At 41.8% G+C, this 22993-nt stretch overlaps 1 protein-coding gene and 1 non-coding gene across 4 annotated transcripts in view; one reads left to right on the top strand and one right to left on the bottom strand.

Moving 5' to 3' along the window:
• Nucleotides 1-4471, bottom strand: part of MOB1B (MOB kinase activator 1B) — a 66081-nt gene extending 61610 nt beyond the window's left edge. For 2 of the 3 annotated variants that reach the window (XM_081812309.1, XM_081812312.1), the window contains exon 1: nucleotides 4083-4467. In XM_081812309.1, the coding sequence (XP_081668435.1) occupies nucleotides 4083-4096 (14 nt within the window). In that variant the 5' untranslated portion in view covers nucleotides 4097-4467. Of the gene's footprint in view, nucleotides 1-4082 lie in introns of all 3 variants that reach the window. The other variant, XM_081812310.1, reaches the window with a different exon arrangement.
• Nucleotides 4472-8087: 3616 nt separating this feature from the next.
• Nucleotides 8088-8238, top strand: LOC115939405 (small nucleolar RNA SNORA62/SNORA6 family). The gene has a single exon (XR_004074217.1). It is a non-coding gene; the product is annotated as a small nucleolar RNA SNORA62/SNORA6 family (small nucleolar RNA).
• The last annotated feature ends 14755 nt before the right edge of the window (nucleotides 8239-22993 follow it).

The following is a 22993-nucleotide window of genomic DNA, read 5'->3' on the forward strand; positions in this document are numbered from 1 at the left end:
ATTAATGATAACATTATTTTTTTTTAAGATTTTATTTATTTGACAGAGAGATAGAGAACACAAGTAGGCAGAGCAGCAGACAGAGGGAGAGGAAGAAGCAGACTCTCCGCCAAGAAGGGAGCCTGATGTGGGGCTCGATCCCAGCACCCTGGGATCATGACCTGAGCCGAAGGCAGCCGCTTAACCAACTGAGCCACCCAGGCGCCCCAATGATAACATTATTATTAACTCCTTTCATAGGTGAAGATGCTGAAGCACTCATCAGTCAACTCATTTGCCTTAAAACAAAGATACTGGGATTCCTGGGGGTGGGGGGAAAGATAGGAGAGGGTGACAGAGACAGACATATAAACACAGCTACATCTCCTTTCCTAAATTGCTATTTTTAATTTTTATTTTTTTAAAGATTTTATTTGACAGAGAGAGCACAAGCAGAGGGAGAGGGAGAAGCAGGCTCCCCACTGAGCAGGGAGCCCGATGCGGGGCTCAATCCCAGGACCCTGGGATCATGACCTGAGCCGAAGGCAGCCGCTTAACTGACTGAGCCACCCAGGCGTCCCTAAATTGCTATTTTTTAGAAAAGATAAACTGAAGTTACCCAGCATAATGCTCAATAAATATTTCCTTCTTTTCCCAACCTATCTCTTTGATTCTTCCTATACAGAAACAGACCTGGTTTATATTCATTCACATCCCTAAACCACCTTTCCTCCAACTTCCATTTTAAAGTTAACTACAAGTATTTGTTTTAATTCTGTTCCAACCAAGTAGCCCTACATTAGGAAATAATACCTTGGTCTTCTCCAAGTCAAGTATTTCTGTGAAATTCTACTGGTCAGAAGAGACTAGCAATTTCAAAATGCTAGAAACATAGAGAACACTCAATATACTTTGAGCGAATGTTGAGAACTCACTCTGATCCTAAATTTCCCTGAATGTTATATGCATAAAATGCCATATAGGAAAAACCCTAAGAGACCTACCTGTGTTCCGATTGAACCCAACCCCATAATTAGACCAGTAACCTGATGTCGATGATTTTGCCATTTTACTAAGAGGCTGAGCAAGCTATATTATGGATGGATCCCATCTAGCTCCACAATTCCACAGCCTCTTGGACAAACCTGAAAATGGACAATTCACAACCAAGTTCGTATCTCTATGATGTCTCCTCTGACTGAAATCTTCCAGTTCCCCACACCCTTTTAGAGAACGCTTGTTATACATCCCATTAACTATCCATCACTTCTTTCATGAAGCCTTCCTCCAGCCCAAATAAAACAAATTGCTCCGTATTCTTAGACCCCCCCCATGATTGTACTGCATCTATTACAGATGACTATTTATAAACTGTCTACCACTCTGGAGTCCCACATCTTGCACAATGCTTAGCACACAGCAGGTGCTGAGGATGTTTAAAGATTTGAATCTACAAAGTTAAATTAGGTTCCTGTGAAGTTTCCCTATGTACATTTGGGAGTTTAGCTTATTAATCTGAAGATACACAAAGGCCAATTTGCAGCACAACCAAAGCTTTGTCCCAGTCATATCTACATATGCCATACAAGTTTATTCTCAGCATTTGTACAAAAGCTACAAAAGGTATCACTGCTGCTGATTATCTGGGCATCCTCTGGAGATTACCTAATCTACCTCATCTCCCTATCCAAAAAAACCTCTTTACCCTGCTCTACTTTGTTCCATGGCACCTACATCCTCTACCATGTAATATAATTTACTGACATTCGGTGTTTATGGTCACTTACCAAAACATAAGCTGAACTAATACAGGAATTTTTGTTGGTTTTGTTCATAAATGATATCCAGTGCAAACATCAGTGCCTGGCACATTAAATGATTTTTTTAATCAATAATTCTTTCCTTCTGTCTTAAAGCCCTAAGGAGTTATGAGTCAGCACCTTCATAAACATTCCTCAGCTCCATCCACTCACAGTAGCCTTACAAGTAGGCTTCCAAGAACTAGAGGAAAATATTTATATTTATTTCCTAACCTGCAACTCTTAATTTCTCTGCTTACCTACTGGTAGAGAAATAATATTCAGAAAGCTATACCAAATAACATATATATGAAATAACCAAAACTTTGTTCTTTCACATCTGATAATAATTATTTCTATCTATGAGGTCTCCACTTTAGATTTTAAACTACTGGTGTACAAAACCCCAAACCAGGAAGGTTGGATTTACTTTTCTGTATTGTCAAGCACAACGGCTAAATATGTTGGGAATACATTAACTGCTACATGAGACCCGACTGCAAAATTGTGCTCCAAATAGTACAAACCCTCTAAGGTGCCATATATATATATTCATTATGACAAGATTTTTCTTATATAACTAGTATGCTTCAGGAGAAATGAACTTGTCCACTGCATTTCTGTAACTATTAAATACTGAGCCATGTAAAAATAGGATACTATTCTATTTGTATTCAGAAAATACCACCAAAACCTTCTCCATCCCCTAGTTTCAGCCAAATATGGTTCTTCCCTGCTCCAACCAATTTAGCTATGAGTTCCAAGAGACATAAGCCCATCAGCAGCAGTCATGGACATCACCTACACTGCTATTTTGAAGACAGCTTTTAAACTCTTGAAGAAATCAAACATCAGCAATGTAAAATATAGTCAACATGAGAAGCTTCAAGCTGAGATACCTGGGTATCTTGATTCAATCTAAAATAGGAAACAAAGTCTTTCACGAAGTCACCCAGTCCTCTCATCTAGCACTACCTACATGACAAACTCAGAATCAACTTCTAGGATGTGCCTAAGAAAGAGATTCACAAACTCACATACGTTAGGCAGGGTGACACAAGCCAGGACTCCTGTGCATATGAGAAACAGCAATTCGGCCTGCCAGTTAGCCTTCTGTGATCACTCAGTATTGCTTGAATGCTTGAAAACGATTAATATTCTACATCTGAGCACGTGAAATTAAGAGTTAATTAAATTCTCAGGATCCAAGTGCCAACATGATGACTAAAAATTACAGGTGGGAGAATCGGACAGAACTGCTATTGTTATTGTTGTGAAGAAAAATGCTATTCTATCCACAACAGTAAAGGAGTATATGGTGCGAGTTTCAATCTCTGAGTTTTTATGAGCTTTCTAACCACCGATTTAAACATAGGTGAATCACAACGAAGCTTTCAAAAGAGGAATTCCAAGGGGGTAATGTCCTGTTTACTGACGACCTGAGGCTGGCTGCTGCCTCCATACCCCCATTTGGCCATCCCATCTTTCTGCCCATCCCCCCAAACTCGTCTACAATAAAGGTTAAGTAAATGAAATAATGACCAGCCCTAAATGTGACGTTAAGTCGGCATTTACAAATGATTTGCAAAACAACTCCCCAGCGGACCTAATCAACCCCGGGGCACAATACTCAGACTACTTGGTGGTTGTCTAAAAAGATAAAGCCCGTACTTTTCAGGGGAGCACACTGGGAAGAAGGGCGCCTCGGGGAAGTAAGGAGCTGCTCCAGACCCCAAGACCCATGGGATCCCGACCCGAAAACAGCCTCATTAAGGGTGTTATATCCACAGGACTTGTCACCCCAACTTTCCACTCCTAAAACCTAAGAGGGAAGTTAAAGGGGTGCTGGGGTGACAGGGAAAAGTATAACCCCCGATTTTCTATGCTTGGGACCCAGAAAAATGCAATTGGCAAGTGAAACGGAGACAGGGCCACCGGGCACGCGACGCGTAGGGGGCATAAGGGGGAGTGGGTGGTATCTGTGCTGGGCGTCCAAACCCACAAACCCAAGAGAAGAGAGAAGAGAACAATCGGGGTGATGGAGAAATGCAGATCCAGGCACCGGGGTGTGTCAGGACTTGGGGTCCGGGGAGAATGAGCCTCCTTCGGGGCTGGAGGGCTCCAGGCGAGCTCGAAGCGGGTTGTGGAGGCGACAGCCGTCAGGCAGCACCAGCGCACCGGGCATGTTCCCAGAGACCTTCTCCATTGGAATGCCCGGCCCGGGCAGCAAGGGGCAAGGCGAGCTGGGGCCCCCGGCCCTGGTCTCCCGAACAAAGCCGGCGCGCGCGGGGCCTGGCTACTCACAACAAGAAGCTCATGTCGGCCGCGGCGTGGGCTGGGGGGCTCGGCGGTCTCTAGGCCTCGGGGCGTCGTCGGCGGTTCCGGCAGCGGCCAGGGAAGAAGAGGGAAGGAGAAAAGAGGAGGAGGAGAGGAGGAGGAAGGGGAGCGCCGGCTGCTCGACTGCCACAACTTGTTCGGCTTTCCTAGTTCCGATGGCAGGCTGAGGGGGCGGAAGTGGGAAGCGCACGGCCCGAATCACTCACTGGGAGGGGAAGGAAAAGAAGGCGGGGAAAGGGCCACACGCCTGCTCCCCGTAGAACAGCCGCCGCGGCTGCTGAGCTGCTCGCCGCACCTGCCCGTACTCCTCCTCTTCTTCCTCCTCCTCCTCTTCCCCCTCCGAACCCCTAGCCCCCCGCGGCCCTCACGCCGCGAGCTCTCGCGAGAGCGGCGCACGCCCACCCTCCTCCTCCCGCTGTGGCCGTGGGTCAGCCAAGTTCTGGACATCTTTGCAGCCCCGGGCCATGCCCGGCGAGTACACTGGAGCCATCAGGCCAGTGAAGGCCAGTCCACCCAGTTGGGGGTCGTGGCAGAGCCCTCCGAACTGCTTAGCTGGGTTTCAGCAGTCAGGAAGGAAGTGGGCTTCAACTCTGGGATGTCAGGGTTCTGCAGTGAGGGATGGAATTGCCACCAGAGTTCTGCCCGCTGCAAGTGTTCCGCAAAGGATGATGAAAGGTTATGGAGTCTCTTTGCTAGTAAATAAAAACAGAAGGAAGTTTAACGTGTTTGGAATGGTTTGGGTGTGGTTCGGCCAGAAGAGAGAAAGTCTAAATCAAGCTCCCTGTCGTTTTATGGTTGTATCTTAAAACCCTGAACTACGAGAGGTCAGGGTCCATCAGTGTTTCGACAGGCAAGTTAGGCTGTCATCAGTAGCTGGGAAAACTGCTGTAGTGACATATTCAAGGTATGTGGAGCATTCTTAAATAGATTATAAAGCCTGGCCCTGAACCCCTTAACTCCGAAATGCAGGACTCTCTATAAAGGATACTGAATCAGCCTCTAGAATGTTTTGTGCAGCAGAAGGTCCAATGGTTATAATGGTCTTGGGCCCCATAAATGCTTAATCAGCATTGCCGCTGATGAGCAGCCTACCACAACATTATCAATTCGAGTACCCATTTATTTTACACAAGAGATGTCCATCTTCTTTATTCACAACATGCATCAAATCCACAAGTAAGTTTTCAAAGTATCTGAACAAAACTTGAATAATGTACAGCTATTTGGGGTGCCTGGGTGGCTCAGTCAGTTGAGCGTGTCTGCCTTCGGCTCAGGTCATGATCCCAGGGTCTTGGGATTGAGACCCCCCCCCCCACCATCGGGGCTCCTGCTCAGTGGGAAGCCTGCTTCTCCCTCTCCCAGTCCCCCTGTTTGTGTTCCCTCTCTCGCTGTGTCTCTCTGTCAAATAAATAAATAAAATCTTAAAAAAAAAAAAGAAGTAACAATCTGAAATATATTCTGAGAGGTTTGTGCAGTATTAGTTCAGTATGTCAGTAAATGAAACCGCTTTTTTTAAACAGAAGGAAATATTGGATTCTTGACATTATCTCGGAAATAGCAGAGGTCACTGAAGTAATTTGAGAAGACTTAAAGACTCAAAAGATGGAGGAAAGAAGGGGGAGAAAGGATTTATCTTAATATAGTGAAAATAATGGATTTATGACAAAAGCCCAGATCTTGATTTGGTACTACTAATTTACTATTTAATTCCTTGAGGGTCTTCTGAAAGTAAAACTTGAATTACCAGATTAGGAAATTATGTTTGGGAAGAGTAAATCAGTTAACCTGTTAGAACAACAGTCTCACCCCTGTTAAAATGAGGGCCTTGGATTATTACATGATCTGTAAGATATCCTCCAGTTCTAAAATTCTGTCATGTCAGGGGTATCCTTCAAATGACTGGCAGACAGTTCCCATCTGCTCCCTGATTTGGTAACTGGCTTATGTAGCTTTGCTCTAACACAATTTAGATGAATTCTATTGGAATTATTTATTTATTTATTTATTATATATATATATATTTTTTAAGATTTTATTTATTTATTTGAGAGAGAGAATGAGAGAGAGAGAGCACATGAGAGGGGGGAGGGTCAGAGGGAGAAGCAGACTCCCCGCTGAGCAGGGAGCCCAATGCGGGACTCGATCCTGGGACTCCAGGATCATGACCTGAGCTGAAGGCAGTCACTTAACCAACTGAGCCACCCAGGTGCCCGAATTCTATTGGAATTAGATGTTCTAACACAATTTAGATGAATTCTATGACACTGAATCAGGATAATGATGGGCAGAGGAGAGACTCTGCTAAACTACCTGCTGAGTTCTTCTTTTCATATCTCAAGGAGAGTTGCCTGAAATAAACAGCTGATAAAACTTAAATATATTGGTCTTAGAAATGATAGAGGTGTCATGTTAATAATACAGAATATAATTCCAGAGGTTAAACATTTAAATCAAACCATGGCTGTCACTTAGAATTATTCAGATTCAAAAGCATTGGGAAATTTAGAATCAAATAGGGGGTATATTGAAATAGACGTTTCTAATTCCAATTTCACCTTCACCAATTCATATTTCATATCACTCTCCTTTTAAAATTTCAAGAAGTTACTCCCCTGATCAAAATCTTAATTCGTTTATAAATCTTTGTTTATGAAGGAATATGATTAAAATTTTTCAAAGAATTGACACTATAAAATGAATGGAATAGAACATGTGTGGGTATGCCTTCAAATATGTTTTAAAAACATTCATTCAAATTTATGAGGATATATATATATAAACAAACAAGATAGTTATAAATTGTGGTAAGATAGGAAGTAGACAGAATAATATGATAGTAATGGTGAAGGGAGAGGATCTAATTTAGATGGAGTGGTTAAGAAAAGCCTCTCTAAGGAGGTGACATTTTTGCTAAGACCTGAAACAAGAGAAGGAGCCAGCCTCGCAAAGAGCGAGGGAATGACCATTTTCTAGTAGAGGAAATAACAAGCACAAATGCTCTAAGATAAGAAAGAGCTTAAAGAGTTCTTAGAGATGAAAGGTTATGGCCTGGGCAGAGTGAGCAAGAAAAATGACATCAGATAAAGCTGGACATGTAGGGGCGCCTGGGTGGCTCAGATGGTTAAGCGTCTGCCTTCGGCTCAGGTCATGATCCCAGGGTCCTGGGATTGAGTCCCGCATCGGGCTCTCTGCTCCTTGGGAGCCTGCTTCTCCCTCTGCCTCTCTCTCTCTCTCTCTCATGAATAAATAAATAAAATCTTTTAAAAAAAAAAAGCTGGACATGTAGACAGAGGGCAGGCTGGGGTTCACAGGCCTAGGCAAGACATTTGGATTTTATTGTAAGAACATTGCGAAGTCAGCAGAGAAGTAAAATAAGATAATCTGAATAATATTTCATCTTTTTTAATTTGGAAAATTTCAAACGTATACAAAGGAGAAGAAATTAATATAATGAATCCATCACACAGCTTCAGCAATTACCAGCTCATGATCCGTGATTAACATTTTGGAAAGACCAGTCTCCCTTCTTGTGGAGAATGGACCAGAGAAGGCCAACATGTTATAAGGAAAACCAGAAGACTATTCTAATAGTCCAATTATTTCTCAGTTGTGATTTGGCTTAGGGTAGTGTCATTAATAATAGGAGAAATTAATAATCTCAAGGTAAAACCAACAGCACTTGGTGATTGATTAATTGTGGAGGTTGGGCAAAGGAAGGAGTCAAAGATTACTCCAATTATTTTTGGCTTTAGCAACTAATGGAAATAGCCATTTATTGAAATAGGGAAGATATGAGTCACATTTTGGGGGTAAAACTAAAAATTCCATTTTAGATATGTTAGCTTTGAGATGTCTATTAGACATCAAAGTAGTGATGTCAGGTAGAGTTTTGACTACTGTGCAAAGGGGGAGTAGGGAGATCTGAACTACAGGCATGAATGCAGACCTCAGTAAGTAAATAGTATTTGAAGCCCCGCACATTGTTAGGGCTTGGAGTTGAGGCTGGTTGGCCAATGAACTCACAAGTGTAGGTAGTGTGCTACATGAGGGGCAAGTCTTTGGCTAATACCACAAGTGTCTCTGGCCCAATGAGTGGAGTTTAGTAGTAATTCTTGCTACAAGTTAAAAAAAAAAAAGTATTTGAATCCATAAGATGGGCTTCCAAAAAAGGAATTTACATGCCCAATAAGGATAGACATAGCAAAGTGTTACCTGTAAGCATCTGAGTTTGTTCTTTCTTTTTTTTTTTTTTATTTATTTTTTTTTTAATTATTTTTTTTTTTTTTAAAGATTTATTTATTTATTTGAGAGAGCGAGAATGAGAGAGAGTACATGAGAGGGGGGAGGGTCAGAGGGAGAAGCAGGCTCCTCGCCGAGCAGGGAGCCCGATGCGGGACTCGATCCCGGGACTCCAGGACCATGACCTGAGCCGAAGGCAGTTGCCCAACCAACTGAGCCACCCAGGCGCCCTGAGTTTGTTCTTTCTTTACTTCTCTTCCCAGATATCTCTGATTTCTGATCACCATTTACCCAGTTGTGATGATGATGTTGTAGTTATGTTTTTTTAAAGAGCCCATATGTTATATAAATATATGCTGAAATATTCACGGGTGAAATACTATGCCTGGGATTTGCTTCAGAATAATGTAGGAGAGGGAAGTAGGAGTATAGATGAAATGAAATTGGCCATGAGCTGATAGTTGTCAAAGCCAGGTAGACAAGTACGCGAGGATCCTTATACTCTCCTGTCTGTTTTGTTTTGAAATTTTCCATAATAAAAAAGAAAAATAAATAGCAGGTCTCCTTTTGAAGAGGACTAGAAAGGTATTATTAATGATGGGAACTTAAAATTTGCTGTTATAGACAATGATTCTTTGGACTAGAGCATTCTTTCCTTGCCCTCATATTAGCCAGATTTTTCTGCCTATATATTAAGATATTCTTTTACATATGAAAGTAAAAGCAAATGCTGTTAATGCCAGAGAGAAGAAACACTAAATTCAAACCCTGTGGCTAAATCTGGGCCTCCATATTTCTTAAGTAGCTGATCCCTTTTGATTCAGAAATGTGATCTAACTGTGAAAGAATAGATATCTGAACAGCAAATACTAGAAAAGGTATACCTGGGCAACAAATCTTTAGTAACCTGATAAAATGCATTCTGTTGTGCAGCAGTATTTTGGTTACATAACATCTAGACTGATGTGGTAATTATTCCATCTAATTAGTTTATTTCATAAGATTGTTTTTATAGCTACCATATATTGAATTTCTTTTTTTTTTTTAGAGATTTTATTTATTTATTTGACAGAGAGAGACACAGCGAGAGAGGGAACACAAGCAGGGAGAGTGGGAGAGGAAGAAGCAGGCCTCCTGCCGATCAGGGAGCCCGATGTGGGGCTTGATCCCAGGACCCTGAGATCATGACCTGAGCGGAAGGCAGACACTTAACGACTGAGCCACCCAGGCGCCCCCATATATTGAATATTTCTGATGGTCTAGTCACTCTGCTAAGCTTTTCATATATTTTATCCTTATGTAATTTATTCCTTACACTGCCTCATACAGTTGGTGTTAGGTATTACTTCCCCCATTTATAGGTAAGGAAACTAATGCTAAGAGGTTATGTATTTAACTTGCTCAAAATCACATAGCTAATAAGTACAGTTTGAATTCAGTAAAGCCCATTTCCCTCTCCCCATTCCCAGGATGACCTAAATTAGAATGAATATATCCTAAATGAATTTTGGCATGCTACACAATCCCACTTAACATACCTAGCAATTCAACCTAACCCTTATTAATGCTCTTCAGATTTTAATTCTGTACCTTGCTTCATTAAAAACAACCATGTATGGTTATTCACAAACCAGTGTATGGTTATAAATGCTTCTCAAGGACATATTATTCTGATATAATAGAAAAGAATGGAAGTATAAAAGATTGGTTCATGAAACTTGGTGTGTCTCAGTGCATTCATTTATCACTAAAAGCCATAAAGTATCAAAACACAAAGCTTATTTAATGTGTTATAGCTGAAGAAGAAATCTTCCCAATACCCTCCCAAGCTGTTCATTCTTTTGAAGGTGAGGTTGTGCAGCAGAATATTAAATTTAAGACAATGATGGGATGCAAATCATTTATCCACTGAACAAGTATTTATCGTCTACTATGGCCTCTGGGAGCAAAAAAATTATGAATCCTGTAGGTCATTGGGAAATACAGGCAATAAAATAAATAAAAACAAAATTAAAAATTGTATAAGTTTCAGGAAGGAAAAGTCCATGTTATATGTGAGCGTATATTACAGGGACCTTACCTATTTTTGGTTCTCAGAAAATTGGATCCTGTGCATTCAGAAATGAATAGTACATATTTACTCCTTGCATTTAAATTCCTGTTATAGGGCGCCTGGGTGGCTCAGTTGGTTGGGCGACTGCCTTTGGCTCGGGTCATGATCCTGGAGTCCCGGGATCGAGTCCCGCATCGGGCTCCCTGCTCGGCGGGGAGTCTGCTTCTCCCTCTGACCCTCCTCCCTCTCATGCTCTCTGTCTCTCATTCTCTCTCTCAAATAAATAAATAAAATCTTAAAAAAAAAAAATTCCTGTTATATTTATAAACAGCATAGTTTAATAAAACTACTAACCCTCTTATCATTGTCAGCCCACTTTTGCTGTTTTGAAGCACCATGACTTCGAAATTGATTTTTGTTTTCGAGAAGCCAGTTTTAGAACTTTTTAGAAGGTGTTACTTTCAGTACAATTGTTAGAATCTTAGTTCATAAGACAAAAATCATAAAAGATTTCTTGCATGGACTCTGCACTTGCTCAATAAATACTGAATTTCTCGATCTGTCAAGTTTATTATTGGCCATAATTAATTGTTTTTCCCACTAAACTTAAACCATGTAGTCACTTTCCCAGGCAGCTGTGTTGGGAGAAGTAGGAGGAAGGGTCCTTTTTGAACCTATCAAAGCTGCTTTTCCCAAATTGATAGGACATTGCCAAGGTCAGAAAGCCTAAAATTAACTCTACCAGCTGTGTTTTGGTTTGCTTCATATAGCATATGGGCTCAGGGGGTTCAATCTGGTAGGCTTGCTTGCCACATCAGTCTGCTGTGCCCTGAAAATTCGTTTGCCTGGAGTGCATGTTGTGCATAAGATGTGGTAGCTAAGCAGCTTGAAAGTGTATGGGGACTAAACAAATAAGTCTCTTTTAATCTCAAAGAGGCCTAGCAACAATGTGGGGGCTGGGGGATGGAAGAGTCACTACTGAGTATGTCAGATGTGCAGCTTAACTTTTAACCTTGCTGAAGTTTCCCTGAGAGCAAGCTGCTTATGTGCTGTCAGAGACCAAGAGATGATGATACAGTTTCAAGGAGTCTATGTTTTCAGCCCACCCATCTCCATGAGGTCCTTTAGCATGAAGGACCATATATAGGCATGGAGAGTATCCCAACTGGCTGCAACTTAAAAATACCCTAAGAATCAGCAGCTGTTACTTTCACCCACACAAATTCACAGTTGGTTTAATTAAATAGTGCCTATTCTCAAGAGCTGAAGGCCTTTGAATTGTGCCCTATGTTCTTAGGCTGCTTCCCCCATCTCCATTGCCCTCCTCAGAGTTACTTAAAGCAGAATGGATGAATAATAGAGATTAGTTACGAGCTGTTCAGGGTTTGCATCAATGTAAATAATGAAACGTGGAAGTCAGATCTTCCAATATAGTCTTGAATCCTTGCCTATTACAACCGCTGGACTCTGGGGACCCTAGGCAGTCCCTAGTCCTGGCTATTTGTTCTCTCTTGCTTATGGTCATTACCACACCCTCTTCTTGGCATTCTGTCATGTTTTTCGCAGTTGTCATGGTCACAACCATAGCAACCTGAGCAGGCCACAATCCTCTTATAGCTGGAGATGTGAGATACTGCTTTACACAATATGATTCCCCTGTACTGCACCAACAGGAATCTGGTCCCAGATAGTCCAACCATTTGTTTTTCCTTGGGAGAAATATTTCAACCCTCCCAAAATATCACTACCTTTAAGGTTTGTATGGCATCAGGGTAATCAGGACGCATCTACAGAGAAGCAGCCCAGGATAATCAGTCCCACCTTGAAATTTGACCATTTTCAAATCCCTTACTTATAGGCTTTACTCTGTGTTTCCACACCATTCATTCCATTTGAGTACAGGGGAAGGGCTTTATAGAATGAAACCATGGTGAGCAAGAAGATTTCCTATCCAAAATAAAGCATTTAAAGGAAGTGATCTTGTAATGCACTCCTTATAAGGGATCTGAGACCTTTCTGGAGCCCTGCAGGATAGAGGACCCCTTGCAAGATTCATTCAGTCAGTCAGTAATAACGTTTATTAAAGATCAACCATAAACTAGTCACCATGCCAAGGATGAAGATACAAAAGGAATACATTACAATCCTCAAGGAGTTCATTTCTAGTGCTAGAGACTGACCTATAAACAAATAGTTACAGCACAAAATCTAACAGGATTATGTGCAAAGGGCTACAGGAGTTCAGCTGGGGAAAGAGTTAATTTGAGAAGGAAGATAAGGGTCACAGAGACTTTTACCAAAGAAACAAGGCTTAAAGAGTTAATGGACTTTCTCCAAATCAGGAAGGGGTGATAGAGGAGTAAAAGGAAGAGAGAAGGCATTATAGAAAGATGATGCCACATGTGTAAAGCCCAGAAGCATGAAAAAAAATACATATGTAAACAAAGGAAATGTTGGCTGCTACAACCAACTACTGTAGTATGAACTCCCATTTATTCATTCAGCAGTATTTATTAGTACTAACCATATGCTATTTACTTATGTTAGCACTTAGGGGGATATAGTAGGGTACAAAACAAATTCCCTGATCCCAAGAAGTTTATATTCTAGTGGGGAGGAGATACTTTGAATTTGGCAGTGCATTAACTCTAGTTGTATCTGCATTTTCTTTTTCTTTTTTTTTTTAAAGATTTTATTTATTTGACAGAGAAAGACACAGCGAGAGAGGGAACACAAACGGGGAGTGGGAGAGGGAGAAGCAGACTCCCCGCCGAGCAGGGAGCCCGATGCGGGACTCGATCCAGGGACTCCAGGATCATGACCTGAGCCAAAGGCAGTCGCTTAACCAATTGAGCCACCCAGGCGCCCTCTAGTTGTGTCTGCATTTTCATCATCCCTAATTATGGCATGAAATCTCAAGCCTTATTAAAGCAATATTTTAGAAGAGTAAAGTTATCAGGAATCAAGTAGTGAAGAAATTCTAGAGTCACAGCATAAAGACAAAAAAGGTCTTCTGACCACCAAGCAGAAAATAATACCAATGTTCTGTTGAACTCTGCTTTACTTGATATCACAGAATTGCAAATTAAATCTATAGGAAGTGCTGGGAATATTTAAAGTATAGCCTTTAGCCATAACTCAATGACTGCATGGTCAAATGGCAGGTCTAAAATTGGAGCAGGTGTGTGTGTGTGTGTGTGTGTGTGTGTAAAGAAATTAAGATGGAGCCACAACTCTGTTCCGAGGGACAAAGACTCCTCCTTCTCCGTGGCCTCTTTCCTCCCTCCAGCAATCTCCAGGGACTTGCGCCATCTATTAGAATTACTGTCACGGGGTCTACATGCTTACAATTTCCATAAATCTTCCCTGGATCATCAGCAACTCTCACAGGAGGCTGGGGGGTGGGAAGGGATGGTTGGTGGCTACACAGCACAGTTCAAAAGGCCGGTGCCTCCCAAGAGCCTTAGTAGCTACTCTAGATAGGACTGAAAGCAGCTCTTTGTTTGCTGTAATAGTCTGGAGCCAACTGTGGCTGCCTGTCCTGCCATGGCTCTTAGAGAGCTTGTATAATCGTGGGAGCATATGAAAATCTAAGCCAGTACTGGAAAGAGACCACAGAATCCTCAGGAAATGAGGGGAACGAGTATTTATTTTATGCTGTGTAATTTTCTGCCAGGAATCTTGCAAGAGTCTGTATCTCATTTAATTCTCACCACACCCCTCTGAGGCAGAGGCTACTGTCCTAGTTCTATGAATGAGGGTATTAAATCACACCTAATATAACACCAGTAGTAAGTAGCAGATTCAGAATTTTTTTTTTTAAAGATTTTATTTATTTATTTGAGAGAGAGAATGAGATAGAGAGAGCATGAGAGTGGGGAGGGTCAGAGGGAGAAGCAGACTCCCTGCCAGGCAGGGAGCCCGATGCGGAACTCCATCCCGGGACTCCAGGATCATGACCTGAGCCGAAGGCAGTCGCTCAACCAACTGAGCCACCCAGGCGCCCTTTTTTTTTTTTTTAAAGATTTTATTTATTTATTTGAGACAGAGAGAATGAGAGACAGAGAGCATGAGAGGGAGGAGGGTCAGAGGGAGAAGCAGACTCCCTGCCGAGCAGGGGGCCCGATGCGGGACTCGATCCTGGGACTCCAGGATCATGACCTGAGCCGAAGGCAGTCGCTTAACCAACTGAGCCACCCAGGCGCCCCGCAGATTCAGAATTTGAACCCAGGTACTATCGAATTCATGGGGAATCAGAACATCCCAGGGCTTTATATTATTGAAGAGTTGGGATTTTAAGTGGTACACAAACACACAAACACACAATATTATATAATATTGAGTCACATATTAGGAAAGTTATTCCCCTTTAAATTTGTCTTCATTTCTTCCGATTTTATGGAGGAGGAAGTTTTGGTTGGATACTAGTAACTAGTGTGTCTTTAACACCTCTTTAACACTTAAGTCTCTGGTTTTAAGAGAGAGCCACAGGCTGTAGATACAGAGACCCCACCCGGCAACAATATTCAGCTAGAGCTTAATAAGACTGTGCTCCTATTGAATTTATTTATATTTTCTTCTACTGTTTGAAGCATGTGATACTCGTTTTCATTTATAGTAGTGATAGAAATTAGATCTCATTGGTTAAGCTCAGGATCTCTAGCATCATACTATTCAGGTTCATGTACTTACTAGCTATTAGACCTTGGACATTAAGTAACCCTCAGTTTTCTCACTTGTAAAATAGGTTTGATGGTAATATTTACATAGGTTAATGTGTGGATTCAATGAGATATTGCATATTAAGCACTTAGAACAATATTCAAAACACACTGTTGCTCAATAAATGTTAGTTATTATGAAGTTTAGGAGAAAATGAGCTGATTTTTTTTTTAAAGATTTTATTTATTTGAGAGAGAGAGAGAGACAGAGCATGAGCAGGGGGAGGGGCAGAGGGAGAAGGAGACGCAGACTCCCCACTGAGCAGGGACGCCCAACAGACACAGGGATCCTGGTTGATCCCAGAACCTTGGGATCACAACCTGAGCCACAGGCAGACACGTAACTGACTGAGCCACCTAGGTGCCCCAAAAATGAGCTGATTTAAATCAGGATTTCTCATCTTTCGCACTGCTGACATTGTGGACCAGACCATTCTTTGTTGTGGGAGGCCACACTGTGGATTATAGGACTTTTAGTAGCATCCCTGCCCTCTACCTACTAGATGCCAGTAGCACCTAGTTATGACAAACAAAATATCTTCAGACATTGCCAAATGCCCTCACAGGGGCAAAATAACCCTCGGTTATTACTGATTTAAAAGAAAATACCAGGTAAAAATAGGACTTAGACATGACATGACTTAGACATGACAAATACCTAAATATGTTATGAGAAAACCTGGAGTTTGAGAAACACTGCTCTACTACAGTGCTATCTGAAATTTAATTATAAAAAGCAGCAATTACTATTTTTATTTACAGGTTGATGACTATGCTCTGAGTTTCCTTTCAAATTTAAAAGTGTCCAAACAACTTAGAAGGAGCTGGGCTAATAAGTATATGAAATTTATCTTTATTTTTCATTGACCTCCTTCCTCTTCTCTTGCCTCCTCTTCCAATCAGTCTGCTGCCCTACACCCCCTTCTACACACATACCCATGAACTGACACAGACGGTCCAGACTTCTTAGACCCCTCCCCCCCCAATCAAGGGTCCTCTTCTCTTCCTCCAAGGCGCTCTTCTCTTCCTCCAAGGCCCTATTCTCAGCTTTTTGAATACATGTAAAAGTGTAATTGATGCCATATCAGACAGTATGCTTTCAGTTACACCCGGCAGAATACAAACTATTTCTGGTTGAAACAATGAGGAAATTTATTGGTTCACAGAAATGAAGTTTCGGGGGCCCCTGGGTGGCTCAGTTGGTTAAGCCTCTGCCTTCGGCTCAGGTCATCATCCCAGGGTCCTGGGATCGAGCCCTGCATCAGGCTTCCCGCTCGGTGGGGAGTCTGCTTCTCTCTCTCCCACTCTCTCTATGGCTCTCCCTCTCTCTATGTCTCTCTCAAATAAATAAATAAAAATCTTTAAAAAAAAAGTAATGAAGTTCCAAAATTGGGAAGGTTTCAGGGTGGCCTTAATTCAATGGATCCAGCTCCATTTTTCTATGGTTCACTTGAGTAGTCTGCCTTTCTCTGTGTGCCAGCTTCATCCTCAACATGGTGGTAAATTGACTACTGCATTTTGGGACCTCACATTCACACCTAGCCATGTTTAGAAGACACTGGAAAAAAATGTGTCTCTGGAAATTATCCAGAGACAGTCTCAGATTACTGAAAGTCAACCTCGGATTTTTCAGCCTTGGAAGTTATTTGCTTTTAAGGATTAAATGGCTGAAAAATTCTCTACCTCCAAAGTTCATTAGTTTACTGGGTTATTGATAGAGTAAATGAGATAATATAAGTGAAAGCACTTGTAAACTGGTATGTAATTATAAGGTATCTCTTCTTGGATTTTTTTTTTAAAGAATAATAAATCTACTCAACTAGATCATTTATAGTAGAATTTATTATACAATCTCATAGAACAGCAATGGAGAATGAATGTCAAAGAAACCTCAAATAGTAAAACTAACCTCCCATAGTAAAAAAAAAAAAAAACCTTCCATAGTAAAAGTAACCCCAAAATCATGGTTCTTAGGTTCACTTGCCTTGTTTTTTGAATAGTAAATGAAGGTCTTCTACAGGCTCACAGGAATAGGTGGGAGGATCACTTGCAGGATTGTCGAGGTCTGATGTCCACTTCTTAATACAGGAATGATGAATCCAGGACTTGAGACCTGAAACTTTAACAGCAGTGGGAGTAGAGAGAATGACAGGATATAGTCCTTCCCATATTTCTTCCATCAAAGGGGAATTAGTGGGTAATGTTTTATTTTTTTTTTTTAAGATTTTATTTATTTATTTGAGAGAGAGAGAATGAGAGACAGAGAGCACGAGAGGGAAGAGGGTCAGAGGGAGAAGCAGACCCCCTGCTGAGCAGGGAGCCCGATGCGGGACTCGATCCAGGGACTCCAGGATCATGACCTGAGCTGAAGGCAGTCGCTTAACCAACTGAGCCACCCAGGCGCCCCAGTGGGTAATGTTTTAACCCACACTAGATCCCCCGGCTGATATATAGGAGTTCCTTTTTCCCATGGCTGTTTATTGGATAGTTGTTATAGTTGTTGCTGAAACTGAGCTAAAGATATTATATGTTTAATTTGGGCATCTGTCCCAGGGTCAAACAGAAAATCATTGGTTGGGAAGACATGTCCATATACCAATTCATATGGACTAAGTCCTTGAATATTTGGAGTATTTCTTATTCTGATTAATGCTATAGGGAGGGTTGAAGTCCAAGAGAGCTGGGTCTCCTGAGATAACTTCCATAGGTGTCTCTTTAGGATATCATTTATTTTTTTCTACCTTTCCTGAGGGTTGAGGTCTCCAAGCACAATGTATGTGATAGTCTATTCTCAGGGCTTTCCATATCCCCTGGATGATAGTAGCCTTGAAGGAGGGACCATTATTACTTTGCAAACTCTTAGGCAAGCCAAAGCTAGGTATTATTTCATGAAACAAAACCCTTATTACTTCCTGTGCTTTTTCAGTCCTGCATGGAAAGGCCTCTACCCAGTTGGTAAAGGTATCAACCCATACTAGCAGATATTGGAAACCTCTTGATTTTGGCATATGGGTAAAGTCTAATTGCCAGTGTTCTCCAGGATAGCCTCCAGCCCTTTGACTGCCCGGAGGTGCAAGTCTTCTGCCAAGAGGATTGTTTCTGAGACAAACCTCACAGGCAGAAGTTACTTGCTGAACTATTTTTGACAAATTTTTCCAGTAAATATTTTTGACCAATTGATAAGATTTATCTCTACCCAGATGAAAAGCCTGATGTAGTGATTTAATGTCCTTCCAACTTTGTGAGCCAGGTAATAGTAGTTGTCCTAGATCAGTCTGTAACCAGCCTGAGAGCTGGAGACCTCCTAAGACTCCTGATAAAGATTTTCTCCTTGATCGAACTTTAATAAAAGGCTCCCCGGAGCCATCTTCTCAACCAGGTCTTGACCTTTGGGCTTCCGTGTTTGTCTTTGCATTGCCCAGTTTTAGCAAGATCCCTGTTAGGTCAATTTAGCTAGGAACCCACCCTTGATATCTAATCATTCTAGATACCTGAGTAAATTCCTCATCCTCCACCATTCCCCAGGCGATACCTGATCGCCCTGGCCTGCCTTGAGTAATAATCCTGTCAAGTCGGTTTAGCCAGAAATCCCCTTTTACCCTTGATGTTTCCTCTTAGTAATTTTCTATCCACTGACCCCCACCTTCCTCCCTGGCTGTAAATCCCCACTTGTCTGTGTAGTATTCACTTCTATACCCTATTATTTTCCTCTATTGCAATAGTCCTGAATAAAATCTGATTTTACCACTCTAACATGGTTCTGGTGTTTCTTTGACACTATGTTGTTACCTTATATGGCAAAAAGGGTATTCAGATCATAGTAAATTAGGGGTCCTGAGATAGGGAGATCATCCTGGATTATCTGGGTGGGTCCAATATAATCACAAGGATCCTTAAAAGATGGAAGAGAGAGACAGAAGAGTCAGAGAATGAGAGGTGATGAAGAAACAACTACTAGAATGATAAAAGGCCATGAGTCAAGGACTGTGAGCACATTCTAGAAGCTGGAAAAGGCCAGGAAATGGATTCTCGCCTAGATTCTCCAAAAGGAATGTAGCCCTGGTGATACCTTGGTTTTAGCCCAGGGAAACCCCTTTTGGACTTCTGACCTCCAGAAATGTAAAATAATAAATCTGTGTTGTTTTAATCCACTAAATTTGTGGTAATTTGTTTTAGCAACAATAAAGAAATTGATAACGTGGTCTTTTAAATACCTCCCCTCCTCTTTTTTTTAAAAACAAATGATAAACTACGACATTTTTTTTCTGTACCTTTGCTTTTTTTCCCCTTAGTAATATATCTGGAAGATCACTTATGTATTACTTTTTTTTTTTCTTTAAAGCAATCTCTATGCCCAACATAGGGCATGAACTCATGACCCTGAGATCAAGGGTCCCATGCTCTACTGACTGAGCCAGGCAGGTGCCCCTGAAACCCTGAAAGATCATTTAAAATCAGTCCAGATAGATCCGCCACATTTATCCAGCAGTTGCCGAGTATTCTCTTTATGTTTATTTTCCCCTATTTTTTAAAAAAATTGTGTTATGATCTTTTTCTTACTGAATTACAAGAACTGTTTATAAAGCAAAGAAACAAGCACTACATCTGAAATATGTTGTAAATACTCACTCTGATTTGTCAATTTAAACATTTTGTTATCAACATTTTTCATTATTGGAAATTTTTTTCATGTATCAAATTTATCAGTATCTGCTGTGAATATCTGTGGATTTGGATTCTGGAGTTATGTCAAGCTTGGAAGAAAGGCTTTCTCCCTGATAAGAGTATTTAAAAAAATATTTAGGGGCGCCTGGGTGGCTCATATGGTTGGGCATCTGCCTTCGGCTCAGGTCATGATCTCCAGGTCCTGGGATCGAGCCCCACATTGGGCTCCCTGCTCAGCTGGGAGCCTGCTTCTCCCTCTGCCTCTCCCCCTGCTTGTGTGCTCTCTCTGCCTCTCTCGAACAATCCAGGAGAGACCCTGGTTTTGTCCACTTGGGCTCAAATGTCATTTATTAATTGTGAAACCTTATAAGAATTGTCAGTTATAGGGACGCCTGGGTGGCTCAGTCGGTTAAGCGGCTGCCTTCGGCCCGGGTCATGATCCCAGGGTCCTGGGATCGAGTCCCATATCGGGCTCCTTGCTCAGTAGGGAACCTGCTTCTCCCTCTCTCTCCCTCTGCTTGTGCTCTGTCAAATAAATAAAATCTTTAAAAAAAAAAAAAAAAAAGAATTGTCAGTTATATTAAAACAGCACCTGTGTGGAAACTCTTTACAACCTAAGTGATGCTGAAGTAGTAGTCAATGGTTGCCCGATTTTCTAGAAATCCTGCCCTAACTTCGCTCAGTTCTTGATTTAGAACTAATGCTTGGGACGTGTCATTTAAGGTTCTGCTGAGCAGGCAGACAATTTGTTTTATCTCACGATGTAAGATTTTTGAATAATGAATGAAATGAATGAATGAATGAATGAATGAAATGAATGAGTAAATGAATGAATAAAATCTTAAAAAAAATCTTTAATGTCTTTTCTAGCATTTTTATGGATTCAATTTTATGTTTAAATGTGAGCCACTTGAAATTTAATGTATAAAAAATTAAGGTAGAGATCCAAGATTTTTCTGATGGCTATCCAGTTGTCCCATTATCATTTACTGGATAATCTATTTTTCTTGCATTGACTTTATATATTTTTTAATCTATATCTTTTCTTTCTATCCTCTTCTATTGATCTAGCTTACTTTTCAAGCTTTAAAACATTGTATCTTTGGGGCGCCTGGGTGGCTCAGTCGGTTGGGCGTCTGCCTTCGGCTCAGGTCATGATCCCAGGGTCCTGGGATCGAGCCCCGCATCGGGCTCCCTGCTCAGCGGGGAGCCTGCTTCTCCCTCTCTGCTGCTCCCCCTGCTTGTGCTCTATCCCTCTCTCTCTCAGATAAATAATAAAATCTTAAAAACAAAACAAAACAAAAAAACATTGTATCTTTATAATGTTTTAACATCAGACAAACTGCTCCCCCACCCCACTATCCTTATTTTTTAGAATTCCCCTGGCTAACCTTGCACATTTCAGGTTTTCTGGAAAATCTTATCTTTTTTTTTTTTTAAAGATTTTATTTATTTATTTGAGAGAGAGAGAATGAGAGAGAGCACATGAGAGGGGGGAGGGTCAGAGGGAGAAGCAGACTCCCCGCTGAGCAGGGAGCCCGATGCGGGACTTGATCCAGGGACTCCAGGATCATGACCCGAGCCGAAGGCAGACGCTTAACGACTGAGCCACCCAGGCGCCCCCACACAGGTGCAGTTTTAATATAACTGACAATTCTTATAAGGTTTCACAATTAATAAATGACATTTGAGCCCAAGTGGACAAAATCAGGGTCTCTCCTGGATTGTTCAATTGGCTCGGAGATTGGGGTTAATATTTCAGAGATGCCATTTTGCTGGTGGGAATAATCATTGGTCTTTGTTTTCTCTCTGTCTTTGTCTGATGCCTGTGTTGCCTCATGCCTTCCAACATCTCTCTGGAGCCACACCATGGACCTCTTGACCAACCCCTGAGTGTACTCTGACTGCCATACCCTCACGCCGTCCCTTCTCAGCCTGAAGCAGCCAGAGTGGTCATCATCCTATTCCCTAATGGCAGTTAGGGTTATATGGGGGGTGCGGGGAGGGTAAGTAAGGGACTGGTAGGGAGAGACAGATAGGGAGGGGGCTATGTGATCAGGCTCATAGAAATCCCAAAATGTGGAAGTGTGGGGAAACCAGAGATAAGGAAACAAACTGGACCACCCAGCCCTAGGCGTGTGGGGTGGGTGTCTTTTTATGATAATCACCTGTGACCAACAAATAACCAGACCCTAAAAAGGAAGTAAGCCATTGAAGGTGTTATCACTAGTCCTTGCTCAATGGTGATATCAAGAGATGTTAAAAGGACTTAAGTTCCCTGATTAGCTTTCTATAAAAGACCAACCCTAAAAGCCCTCAGTGGCAGTCCTGTTGGGACCCCTCTCACTCTGAAGAGCTTTTTCTGTATCCTTGCGTGATAAGCTTCTATCACTTTTCTAAAAAAAAAAAAAAGTCTTAGGAGACAAACCATAAGACTCTTAATCATAGGAAACAAACTGAGGGTTGCTGGAGGGGAGGGGAGTGGAGGGATAGGGTAACTGGTGATGGACATTAGGGAGGGTAGATGATGTAATGAGGACTGGGTGTTGTATAAGACTGATGAATCAGGGCGCCTGGGTGGCTCAGTTGGTTAAGCGACTGCCTTCGGCTCAGGTCATGATCCTGGAATCCCTGGATCGAGTCCCGCATCGGGCTCCCTGCTCGGCAGGGAGTCTGTTTTTCCCTCTGGCCCTCCCCCCTCTCATGTGCTCTCTCTCATTCTCTCTCTCTCTCAAATAAATAAATAAAATCTTTAAAAAAAAAAAAAAGACTGATGAATCACTGAACTCTATCTCTGAAACTAGTAATACATGATATGTTAATTAATTGACTTTAAATTAAAAAATAAATTTAAAAAAAGAGTCCTAGGGGGGCGCCTGGGTGGCTCAGGTGGTTAAGCGACTGCCTTCGGCTCAGGTCATGATCCCAGGGTCCTGGGATCGAGCCCCGCATCGGGCTCCCTGCTCTGCGGGGAGCCTGCTTCTCCCTCTCCCACTCCCTCTGCTTGTGTTCCCTCTCTCGCTGTGTCTCTCTCTGTCAAATAAATAAAATCTTTAAAAAAAAAAGAGTCCTAGGTTCCAGGGATTAGGATATGAACACCTTTTGGGGGGGTCATTATTTTGCCTGCCACACCAGGAAAATTGATCAGCCAAAGAGAATCAACTGAGAAACTATTATAAGCAATAAAACAATTCATTAGA

This window comes from Leptonychotes weddellii, chromosome 2 (genome assembly GCF_054177405.1).
Source record: "Leptonychotes weddellii isolate Sample4059 chromosome 2, ASM5417740v2, whole genome shotgun sequence".
Taxonomy (NCBI): Eukaryota; Metazoa; Chordata; class Mammalia; order Carnivora; family Phocidae; genus Leptonychotes; species Leptonychotes weddellii.